Source organism: Sarcophilus harrisii, chromosome 2, assembly GCF_902635505.1.
Source record: "Sarcophilus harrisii chromosome 2, mSarHar1.11, whole genome shotgun sequence".
Lineage (NCBI taxonomy): Eukaryota > Metazoa > Chordata > Mammalia > Dasyuromorphia > Dasyuridae > Sarcophilus > Sarcophilus harrisii.
In genome coordinates, this window is record NC_045427.1 from 499,955,312 (window position 1) to 499,968,597 (window position 13,286).

The window sequence follows — 13,286 nt, forward strand, 5'->3', positions numbered from 1 at the left end:
AAGATACCCAGGCAGCTCCTATCAAAAGGTCCACAACTCTTGAAATAAGCAAGATAATATATTTCATATTGACTCTGATAATAACCTTTGCTAAAAATAAACACAATGTTTAATACTCACAGGTACATTTCATAGAATGTGACGGCTGGAAAGGACCTTAATAATGATCTAATTCATTTTCCTTATTTTAGAGATAAGAGGGCCACCAAGTCACACCCAGATCTAGTTAGTTTAGTACAGATCTGCATCCTATAGTCCATCCATGTCTTCTAATTATATATTAAAATAATTTAATTGCATTTTAAAGAACTTAATAAATTTCAAAAGAACTGGACTTGAAGTAAGAAAAATGTGGGGCTTTAAACAAGTTTATTAATGTGGCTAAAACTAATTTTTTTTTGTTCAGTCAGTAAGAACTCCTCTACCTCTAAATTCTATAATTCTATAGTTACAGTTTATAGTTCAACTAGTCTAAGTGCTTGTTTATATAGATGGGAAAATTGAGGTCCAAAGATATGAATGAAGGTTCACAAAGACTTAGCCTTTATAAAATACACCACTTTTAAAATGCTGAAATCTAACATAGTTTGGTTAAATTAAAAATCTTATTTACTTTCTGTGATGGAAGAGTTTTTAAGATACATATAAGCAGTAGTACATATGTGTGTGTATAAAATATATATAGCAGAAAAGAGATAGAGAGAAAAATAGAGACCTCTAGAGAGTGAGAGCACAGCTAGGTAGTAAACTGGACCGAGCGGCAGGTATGAAGTCAATTAAACTCATGTTCCTTAGTTCGGATCTAGCCTCAGACACTTACTAGCTATGTGATGCTGGGCAAGTCACTTAACCTTGTTTGCCTTTCTCATATGAAAAATGAGCTGGAGAACAAAATGGCAAATCACTCCAGTGTCTTTGCCAATAAAATTCCAAATGGAATCAGGAAAAGTTGGCTGTTACAGAAACTACTAAACAACAACAACTAGATGTAGTATGGTTGCTAAAAGTGCTTGACCTAAAGTTAGGAATCCATGTGTTTGAATCCCGCCACAAAAATTTATTAGCTGGATGACCTCAACTTTTGATTGTCTCAATTTCCTCAACTGTGAAATGGGGATGATAATAGGATTCCCTCTAAGAGTTGCAGTGAGGACCCAAAGAGATAAAATCTCTGTAAACTTTGAAGTTCCATAAAATGATATTTTATTCTTATATTACATTACTTTACAAGTCACAAAGTAGCTTCCTTCAAATACACAGAGAAAAGTATGGGGGCCTTCCTCTCCCTCTCTTTTGATCAACTAGCATGGCTTAGAGAGGCTAGTATTCTAAGTCTTGATTCAGACAATTACGACTGAACCAAAGTTCTTAATCATCTAGGTATACTCTCAGCAGTAATTAAGTTGTATATTTTTTTTTTCCCTGAGGCAATTGGGGTTAAGTGACTTGCCCAGCTAGGAAGTGTTAAGTGTCTGAGGCCAGATTTGAACTCAGGTTCTCCTGACTTCAGGGCTGGTGCTCTATCCACTGTGTCATCTAGCTGCCCCTGAGTTGTATATTTTAAATATGATTTTATTTAAAAGACATGACAAGTCAACTTTGAAATACATACCATTGCATTGTCCTGTTGAGGTGAATCTGTATCCTGGTTTACAGTCACAGCGGAAGCTCCCTGGTGTGTTCATACATTCTGCATTGCGCTGACATACAGGGCCATTCTGGCATTCATCAATATCTAAAGAATAAGGTAAAAAAAATGAAATCTATTAATATTAAAAATATTAATATTAAGTTGTATACTTCTTTTAAAGTCCAGGTATACTGAAAATATGGTATTTTCCAAACCTCTGTTTTCCTGAAAACTTCATCCATCATACTTCTAAATTAAGAGCAGCGTTTGACTTATAGGCATACATAGAGTCCACTGATACTGATATTTAACAATAACATAAAATCCTTATAGAAGCTAGATACAGTAGCTATAACATCTTCTGGGTTTTATAGTCCAATAAGATTCTCATTATCTTAATTAAAGTTTGTGAAAGGCATGGCACTAATTACTTTTACAAAGTAGTTGGATCAAGATAGTCTACAATAAGGGAAATGGTCCACAAAATTACTGGGGGAAAAAGAATTTCCACAGAAAAATATTTGCATTTTGTGTAACTGAATTTCAAAAGGTCTGACTGTTCTCCAGATGACTTGCCTAACAAAAAAAAGATCATATACTCTTTCGTACTATAATATATTCTAAAAGATTTTTATAACATAAATGAAATCATGTTCTCCCAATGTAACAATCACATTCATAAAGGTTCTATAGGAAGCAAAAAGCCTTCATACAATATGATAATGTGTCCCTTATCCTTTGTGATTGATAAAAGGCTTTTCATGCATAGGATCTGTCTCAGTTATAGAAAGACCCACAAGGGGGCAGCAAACATACCAAATGACCAAAGTGGACACAAGGCTAGAATAGGTGAACATTAAGACATAGGACACAGAACAGCTCTCTTTGTGTAGCTGTTCTAACACTCAGCTGCAAGTGGTTTCAACAGTGCTTTTCACTTAATATGGGTGGGAAGGTGGCGCCTGAAATGTATTTTATGCCCATCTCTGGGATTTTTGACAAACACCTTATATATTATATGAGATTACATTATCTGTCTTAATTGAAGGGAGCAAGGACACAAATAATTCCAACCCCCTTTTTGGCATATATGATTTATTTAGATCATGTTTCATATTAAAACTAGTTTGCATTCTCTCAATCTATCAATTAGGAAGTTACCAAGAGCCATGAGAAGAAACTGATCTGAAATTAAAGTTAATCTTTGGAAAATTGACAGAACAAATAATCTGGCACTTGGAGAATCAAAAATTATCACAGAACCCTTTGTGACTGTAAAATTCAAGCAGTGACCTTTGATTTCTGTATGTGTCATTCAGAACAATGGTCTCCAAACTTTGTTGATGTGCATACTAACTAGCAGATATTCTTTGAGTATGAACTCCAACATGTGCATATTTACTTATTTTAGATACATACATGCATTATTATATTAGTAACTGGATATTATAAAATGCAAAAATAAAAATTTAATAAGGATGACAAAAAGATGAAATAATATTTTATTCTGGAGTCCATATGGAATGATGAATTACAGAGTAGGGTAATGACATGGTCTGTGTTTTAGGAAAATCACTTTGGTAGCCATATATATGGAAGAAATATTGGAGAAGAGAAAAACTGGAGGGAGTGGGGGGGGGGGATGAATTTGGAAGCAATAGTCCAAGTGAGAGGTGATACCATCTTGGATTAGGTTGATGTCTCTGTGAGAAGAGAAGGGTGAAGTGTGATAGGATTTGGCAACTAATTGGTAAGGAATTGAAGAGGACACTGAGATTGTGAACTTGGATCATTAGAGGGAAGGTTCTCTCAATAGCAATGGAAAGTTTTGAAGAGGGATGAGTTTAGAGGAAAGATAATATAAATGATATATATGATGCAGATCACAATCAAACCATGCTTGCTGATACTATGTGATTCACTTTGTCCCATCTCAAATGGGCAACAGAATGGTACAGAATTCTCCCAATGGCACTTGTACAGTTACTGCTGTAGACACCCCAGTAGGAGTCCGTTTATGACTACTCTGAGAAGCCAATGTCTGACTTAGAAGAGAAGACACTGAGAGCTTATACATCAGAGTAATGGGAAACAGTGCAGTAATGTTATGGAAAAAGGGTATGTGTGGGTCATTTGAGATGTGTCCCCTAAGTGGCTATCACTGAGAAGGGACTTAACTCATCTTGCCACTCTTTTAATTGGTTGATTATATACTCCTTAGGATCAAGCCATGGTTCCCATTTTAGAGATCACTGACTTAGTGCCCTGCATGGTTCAAAGTATATTTGATATCAAAAATTAATCGTTTGTTTCAAAGATTTAAAGTTTAAAAGAGATTTCTTCAATCAGCTCTTCAAACAAATATTAGATAGACACAGGACCACCCTGCCCTGATTCCCTCAGGGACTAGTGCTTTCCCCTCTAAGGTTATCTTATATCTATTTTATCTAAATCTTTTATATACTTATATATGTACATGTTCTCCATTAAAATTTAAGTTCCTTGAGAGCAGCAATTGCTTCACATTTGTGAATATACAATACAATGTCTGGCACAGAGCAAATGCTTAATATAGAACGAAATAATATGTGAGAACATATAAATATGTGCTATCTCCTATCTAAATTTACTACTTGAATCTAATCTCGATGAGGGACAGAATCATATCATATAAATTGTGTGTGTGTGTGTGTATACAGATATATATATATATATGTAATCATAGTTATATAAGGTACATATCTAATGTATATAATACAATATTGTAAGTATATTACTATATTGTTATATTAATTACATAATTATATTATATTGTATATTACATGGAATTACATTAGTCATATTTTATCGTTATATGTAATGAATATAGTATGTATATATGTAAAAATATATAATATAATGTGATAGTATATATAATTATATGACAAACAAGATAAAATTGACTACAATAATTATATATTAAAACACCTGTGTATATACGTACATACACACAATTTATGATACCATTCTGTCCCTCATGAAGTTTATTTATGTATATATGTATCTTAGATTATAGACGTGCATTTCTGATATGTTCATGTGTATATATATGTTATGATATCTATATCTAACTATCACACACACATAAGCTATATTCCCCCCAGAATCTGTACGTAGTAGGTATTTACTAAATATTTGTTGAACTGAATCGAGTCACAGTATGTTCCAGATGTCCTACTAAATGAAGCATATTTAATAGTCAGCAATTTCTTACTCATTAAAATGCAAATATGTGCTGCCAGTATCTGATATGAATAAAGGGCTAAGTAATTCAGTAATAGTATCCCTTTACTAATGGGGAAAAGGTAATTTGAAAATGAGAAAGTATTATGTCTAAGCCAAGTATTCTTCATATAAGATGAAAAATTGTGGTTGTTGGCATTTGGAAATCTCTCAGGATTTTGAAATATTTACATTAAAGCTTGTTATAATTTGAAAGAGCCATAGTTTCATGTTCCAAGGGAATATAATTTGAGAGTCAACAGAAGACCTCCCACAACTTGTATGAATTTTCAAATGATGAAAAAAAAACTCAGTAAATATATTTGCCACTCCCAATTATTCACAATTTTATAATAGCTAGAAAATCTAGTATATTCACAAGGGGGAAAAATGCATGTTCCAGTAGTTCCATTGAGATTCAATAGACATATTGCATGAAATAAAATAGTTCACTAAATCTGACCCTTTATAGTTCTTCTTAGCACTTGGAATGTTAGCTATGCAAGATATGATAAGGATAGGCATTTTCCTAATTTATTGTGTGGATTCATTTCTGGGTATGATAATCACAGACAGAGCCACTCACCTTCACAAACCAATAACTTGTCATTATAAAAGAACCCCACGGGACATTCGCATCTGAAGCTACCAACCATATTGATACAAACTCCATTTTCACAGACTCCAGGGATCTCTCGGCATTCATCGATATCTAGAAAAAAGGAAGACAACCTTCTGTAGCTGACAACATAACATCTAGGAATTTAACGATATAAATCTGAATGGTAAATCAACAGGTTTTTGTCTGTGCTATCAACAAGAGGGCTCTATTGGATAAGGAAGAACATCTCAGAATCCTATTGTCTTGTACAAGTTATGAAGAGATCTAAAAGAGATGTCTCTGATAGAGAGATAATCTAACATATTTACTTTGTTAGTGCAAAGAATTTTCAGGTGTGCCCTCATTAGTATCCCCAAGGTAGTACTGTTTTTTAAATTCTGAACATGTGTTTTAATAGCTGAAGCTGCAGGTGCTTAGGATTTTGGAATCAGCAGTCATTTCTTACTAATCCGAAATAAAATGTAGCACAGTGCAAAAAAGTGCTGGTAGAGTTTCCACATGGTCAATGGGGAAAATTCCTTAACCACTTTGAATCTCAGTTTCCTCACTTGCAAAATAAAGGGTTTGGTTAAATGAATCTCGGTTCAGCCCTATGTTAAAGATCCCACTGCCTATCTGTCTTTAATTCTTTGATGAGATGATTTCTTGCCAGAAAGGAGCTACTGTGCTATAAGCTATGTACCACAGTCTTCTAAGAGAATGAGTATAATGAATATTATTACTATTAGGAATTTGTTTTGACAAAAAGTGTTCAGTAGGTACTTCGGGCTAAAAAAGAAAAGAAAGGAAGGCAAATATGGCAGAGAACAGTGAACCAATGTGCTTTAATTTTACTGATTACTAGGCTGCTTTTTAAATGAGGGAGTGACAGTGAAGATAACTAAGGCGGGAGAGAGAAGATGGAATAAAGATATTAGTCAGTCAATATTGGTGAGTAAAGTCAGGAAGAAGGATGAAGATGTTATTTGGGTATTGAAAATAGGGCTCAATAAATAAGGAGCTAAAGGTAAAATGTAAACTTCTTGAGGGCAGGGACTGAATAATTTTAAAGTCTTTTATTTTAAATGTAGTATGTCGATTTCAGGAGGGAAGGAAGAAGGAACAAGGTAGAAATGAGCTGGAAATAGTCAGGAATAATGTAAGGTACTGAAGCAATATGAATATACTCAATTTCACACCCTTCAAAACTGTCTGGCAATAAATACAGGACTTAATAATGAGAAGAAAAGCAAAACCTTTTTCTTAACTTAATATTTTTCTTATTTATATATCCTAAGCAGATTCTACCAGTCAGTTTACCAAGGATGGTAGGAATGACTGATAGACTCAAAGAATTCAAAAGAACCAAAAGTTACCAGACTGGAATCTTGCATTAAATGGGGTTGGGGGGTGGAGGAGTAGGTAATAGGTGGGAAGGAGTAAAGGGGGATTCTTATACTGGGATTCATGAAATGACTTTTAAAAAAGCAATTTGATAACTGTATTTCAATATAATTGATTTCCTTTGTAATTTTCACAACACAAAAAAAATGTCAAGAACTTCTGCTCTAAGCACTTATTTGCTAAGAAGCAGAATTACACACATTTCTGTCTATTTAGTTGGTTTGTCTTCCATCCTACTTCCCTGTCTTTCACTATATTCTAAAAGATAAAGTTTAACTTTTTCACTTTAGAAAAAAGGAAATAGTCCATAAGTGTGACTTGCTCATAGGTAAACAGTTATTACATAACAGTGAAGACTTAAAACCAGATTTTGTGAATCAAGTTTGGCATTTTTTTCTCTTTGTTATTACTTTCCTCTCTATGACATGATTAATAGTTTGAACCTTAAGGGTAATATTAAATTAAAGCTCACAATATTAGGATTCTTGAAAATATTAGTATATTTCTTATATATTGGTGACTCATATTAGGCCTTATAAATTTTATTAGTAGTTATAACTATTTCAATAATTTTGTGTATTATAGTATTTCTTTAGTATAGATTAGGAAAATATTATTGAACTCTGGTTTTTGTTTGAAGTAAAAATGACAGGGCATTGCACATTTGGATCTACAAGTTTTTTTTTTAATGAAAGTGTCTCATATTCTTCCTCAGCCTTTGGCATAAAAAAATTGGATCTTTATATTTTTTTTTTATTTTTTTGCCCTTATGCCAGAGAAAATAAACAAAAGTGTTGCAGGTCAGATCTTTTGTTCTAGAACAAGAAATTAGTCACCTTAAATGCTTTTTCAAAGGGCATCAATTTTGAATGAAACAAATAAATCTAAACAAAACAGTAAAATATTCTATCATGGCAAAACTGGGAATAATGCTAACTAGTGCATCCTAGATCCATAGAAGAGCGAAAATAAAATGAATAGGTATTTATTAAATATCCAGTTTCTCTAAGAACAAGTGACACAAAATGTTAATCCCAGAAGGACTTGGGAACTTGCTGAAAGGCCCAGTAGAAAACACTGTACTCAGATATAGGACATCCTGAGCAAGCCTTTTAGCTTCTTTTTATCTCATCTATAAAACATGTAGGACCCACTACAGTTTTAAAAGTGGGGTTCTCTTTCTTCCAGATGCCATGGGATTACAAATTTAGAATCAGAAAGATTTGTAAAAGTCATCTACTCACAATATTACAGATTTAAAGCTAAATAATCTTTGAGGCCATCAAGTCCACCTCTTTCATTTTACAGAAGAAAACACTAAGTCCCAGAGCAGTTAAATGACATATCCAGAATCACATTGCTAATAAATATCTCAGGGGTGATTTGAACCCAGGACTTCCTGATTCCAGGTCCCCTGTCCTATCCACATTTGAGGAAACTGAGGCCCAAAGAAAACGAATTACATGTCTAAAGTCATGCAGGTAGTAAGTGACAGGTCTGGGAGGGACATGATTCTACCAAGAGCCTGAGGAGTTGTGGAAGGTGTTGTTTACTTTATTTTTACTTTTTTTTATTAAAAAGAAAAGAAAGCTATATAATTATGCCAGTTAGAAACTTCATGTACAATCCTTTTTATGTTCTATTCTGTATTTGGAAATATTTATCTTATTTTGTGTTTAAGTTCAGAACACAATTTTTTCTCTGTCCTCCAAAAAAAGTGAACTTTCCTATTCTGATCTCAGAGCTCTTGGTATCTAAGTGAAATCACTGGGCACCTAATGTAGACTGTCTCCCTCTGTTCTCTTTTCAATTGCATATCATGTCCTTAACAAACTAAAAATTTCTTTGAGACTAGAACACATTTCATTTTTCTTGTACCTTTTCAAGTATAAGGTATCTTATATGGTCCACCACCAGAACCCTTCTATCTTTTCCCCTCCCACCAGTTCTGGATTATCTCAGAATCCACCAGGGCTGTTCAACTGTTCACAGAACTTGAATAAGATGCGAATTACCAATTTAATTCCTTCTAGTGACATGAAAGACTATCAGTTCTTACCACCTGCACCTTGCCAAAGCCTCCTAAGCTCCCCTAGTCCCTATCATTTGCCCTGCAGACTACCCCCTTTTATTATCTAACATATGGATGTAACCTGAGGATCCTTGGCTCTTATGGTAACTTGTTTTATTATTTCATGAATAGTCTGAGAGTTAAAAGTTAATTGGAATATCTATAGAGAGAATAATGATGATACTAACAATAAATATTGCTATAGGTAGTATATATAGTGCTTTAAAACAGTTTGCAAAGCATTTTACAGCGATCTCATTTTATTCTAACTATGGCTCTGGAAGGGAGTTATTATTTTTAATCATTTTACAGCTAAGGAAACTGAGACTGACAGAGATTAAGTGACCTGCCTATGCATACAGAGTTACTAAAATGGCTGAGACCATATTTGAACTCAGATTTTGATTCTAAATTCAGCAGTCTATTCACTGTACTGATGCAAATGGATTAAAGGACAAAAGAAATGAGAAGAATGAGTTCTCCCTTTATTATATATTATATTATATATATTATATAAAGTAGTTACTCTTGCTATAAAGATGAATTTTTACATGGAGAAGGAACAGAATAGGAAAGCTGATGCTTCACTCTATACTGATGCACTATATGTTATGATGTGGAAATGTTTTTGTTAAGTTGAATTTTCGCAGTCTTGTGCTGTAATTGGATTTACCTGCGGTTTATGAGGCAATATTTTAAGAAAGAATTTGATTTTAAAAGGAGTTATTCTTGAAGTGCATGCAAAGCTCTTACTATTCTACTTGATGCATTGGCTTAAGCCACTAATGCAATATAACACCATGGGAGCTTTAGAACATTTTAAAGTGAACACTTAATTTGAGTCCTCTTAGGTTCTCATGTAACAAATCATATTTTTTGGTCTAGGATTTCTAAAATCTTGATTTCTAAGAGAATTCCATTATAGTTCATTTAAGGACACACTTCAAAACTGCCCTGCTTTTAGCAAACACCTCCTCAGAATTCTTGCTTCAAAGCATTTGCTTGCTGCCAACGCTAGAGGGCAGGCCAACCTGAGGTAAACAAACATGGGAATCCATAGACATGTTCTCCAGGGACCACCATCATTACAAAAGGCCAGTTGTCATAGACTGGAGATTCTAAGGAGATTAAAAGATCTGTCTAGGAAGATGAAAACCAAAACAGAAAGGGGTGTTTTATGCCAACGTCATTTAGCATTTTTTCCTTCCAAGCCATGAAAGTTCTTTCGATGTTGTCTGGCTTGTGCAGCCATATGACTTTGGCACTCGGGGAGCTAAGATGATTGCTTGGATCAGGCCCTTGATTTTTTTTATACAAGGTCACTGGAAAGACTGTTGCTGATTCAAGCTTACTGATTAAGACAGGAAACCAAAGAAAGCCACAGTGCCCACTAATAAAAGCAGTTGCTCCATTTTGAGAGGTATGAGACAGAACATAAAAGTAGTGGGGAAAAAATTCAACAGGCAGAAATCCTCTGTTTTGATTCTTCTCCCGTATTTGTTTTAAAACTACAAAAGACAACACCTACACTGGATGAATGATGTGTGGTACTGTTAAATGTTATCATGTGAGTGCTTCTCCCAATGTTGCTTGTGACCATAATGGTCAGTGCTGATTATGGCAGCAATACTTGAGATAGAAAAGATTTCCACAATGCTCATGCCAATTGCAAGGGCAGTGTGTCAATGTGGTCTCATGTTAATGACATCCATATAGGTTCCAGGGTGAAAAGTCATGTTAAATGATGCCTTTGTCAGAAGGACAGACTCTGGCCCTACTCCTAGAACTTTCTGCATGATGATGCCTAAAGTTGGTTTAATTGGGCTTAATTATAATTTAGTGAGAAGATTTCCAATTCTCTTAATCAAGAGCAGTAAGCATTATTGTCAGCTACGTGGAGTTAAACATCATGTTTGCTGAGTTTCTTTCAAATAAAGAAAGGATTGATGTTTGAAAAAAGCTGCAGGGCATAGTTTAGTCGTTTTCTTTGAGGGGGAAAAAGAACTGAGAAAGTAAAGGTGTTTACACTTCCTCCCTCTCCTTACCTAACATATGGGCAAAAGTCAAAGTCTCTGAAAAAGCTGTGATTGTTATTTTAACTCACCAACTGGTAAGCCAGTATAAATGTCAATGACAAAGCCAGGCCTCTGACTACCACACAGTGTAGCAAATTCATCTGTAGGGACAAAAAACAAAAAGTAACAGAAGTCAATTATATTATTAAAACACTTGAAAGATTAATTTCCCCCCAGTCTTTGTAGTCAAACTTTTAAGAGAGAATCTTAGTCCATATTTCAGTGTCTATTAGACTTTGTAAACTCATCCATAAAGATAAGCACTGAGGGAAAAGTAGTCTCATGTTAGTTACTCCGTTAAAGTAACCTTGTTAAGGTAAGCTTTGATAAATATTATTTCTCATTTAGAGAACTGCAGGGTTAAAAAGAAAAACACTTCCATTTCACATTTTTACTCTGTGTGTGAATGACAAATTTAATTAGATAAAAATGCATATCTTTTTCGACATATGTTTTAAGTGCAAACGTCAACTAAATAGCACTTCACTGGCATAAGAGTCACAGAACATTATAGGTAAAAGTTGTGACAATAAGAATCTGAACAAAAAATGTAAAATTTGAGCAATTCATAATATTTCACAAGCTTTTCATTACCATCAAATATCCCATCAGGTAGACTGATGCTAACAAGAAGCAAGATGTGTGGAGGGCTTGTAAAAATATATGCTGGTTGGTACATTGGTAGTCGTGTTTTATGAAGCCCATCATGGCAGATGGAACTACTGATTGTGTTAATTCCATAGAAGTTATATCAATCTTACAGAGAAACATAGTAGTATCTTTACTCTTAAAACATTTTGTTTATGAGTCTCATATGCTACTCAATTGTATTTGCCATTATAAGTGGACATTTTTTAATTTTATTTTTATTTATTTATTTTTATTATAACAACTTTTTATTGACAGAACCCATGCCAAGGTAATTTTTTTTTACAACATTATCCCTTGCACTCACCTCTGTTCCGATTATTCCCCTCTCCCTCCACCCTCTCCCTTAGATAGCAAGCAGTCCTATATATGTTGAATATGCCACAGTATATCCTAGATACAATATATGTGTGCAGAACCAAACAGTTCTCTTGTCGCACAGGGAGAATTGGATTCAGAAGGTAAAAATAACCCGGGAAGACAAACAAAAATGCAAACAGTTTACATTCATTTCCCAATGTTCTTTCTTTGGGTGTAGCTGCTTCTGCCCATCATTGATCAACTGAAACTGAATTAGGTCTCTTTGTCAAAGAAATCCACTGTGGACATATTTTTAAAAGCATAAGAGTATAAAAGACAAGAGTAAAGTATAAGATGTTAAAAGATGACAGCAATTCAAAGTTATAATTAATTTTTGTCTCTTTACTTAAAAGTTGAGGCATTTGGCTAAAGAAATGATCTTCTTGGAATAATGATTCACACAAATTAAGAGCTACACTACTAGATATGAGAACAATGCTTTCCTATTTCATAAAATGCTGACTGGGTGGCAGAGATTGTCGAATTCCCCATTCAGTTCTGAGCATGTTGTATTCACTTAAACTATGCTGAAGGACTCTAAAGATTGTAATAATGATTCATTTATTTGTCATACACATCTATCTGATTTGCCCAGTCTTTTCCTAAGACCAAATACTGTAGAAGTAAGAACTGCTTTCAGATTTCTGTAATGTGTAGTGGCTGCAAGTTCTGGTGACTAAATAAACACAAAACACTAACAGTGTGTGCCAGTTTTCAGCAGGGCAGAGTTGGATCAAGAGGTGAATTTGTTGAGTGTGCCTTGAGTATATAAATTTTTCTTACAATGCATCTTCCTTACTCAGTGACAAAACCGACTTTCATATCAGTAGGACAGATATTTGTAATGACAATGCACTGTTTAAGGAAAAAGAAAAGTGAATACACACCAGTGCTGGGAATGGGACACTGTTCACAAGGCTTATTCCAGGCACGGCCAATGTTATAGGAACAGCAACACATTTTCTTGGTCATATTGAACAGCAGTTCTCCATCACAGGTCTGGTTGTCAGCATAATAATTTCGGTAGCATAAGCTCCTTCTCATATCTGGGAGGAGGGAAAAAGAAGGCAGAAGAAAGGATCAGTGGGCAGGGAAATTGCAACAAGTTTCTGATGAGTATAAGCTTCCTAAAGAATGCATTCAAATTTGGGGATCTGCTACCAATTAACTTGTCTGTCATTTTGTTTTCCTTTCTTTCTTCAAAGGCATGAAAAATCCACTCACCCTCTTGAGCAA

The 13,286-nt window shown here is 34.3% G+C and overlaps 1 protein-coding gene across 2 annotated transcripts in view; it reads right to left on the reverse strand.

Annotated features, from left to right (window-relative positions):
- The window catches only part of FBN1 (fibrillin 1), a 268,419-nt gene that overhangs the window by 37,463 nt on the left and 217,670 nt on the right, over positions 1-13,286 (reverse strand). For both annotated transcript variants that reach the window (XM_031955152.1, XM_031955151.1), the window contains exons 41-44: positions 12,938-13,096; positions 11,072-11,143; positions 5,478-5,603; positions 1,613-1,735 (exon numbers count right to left, since the gene is read on the reverse strand). In XM_031955152.1, coding sequence (XP_031811012.1) covers positions 1,613-1,735; positions 5,478-5,603; positions 11,072-11,143; positions 12,938-13,096 — 480 coding nt within the window. The remainder of the gene's footprint in view (positions 1-1,612; positions 1,736-5,477; positions 5,604-11,071; positions 11,144-12,937; positions 13,097-13,286) is intronic.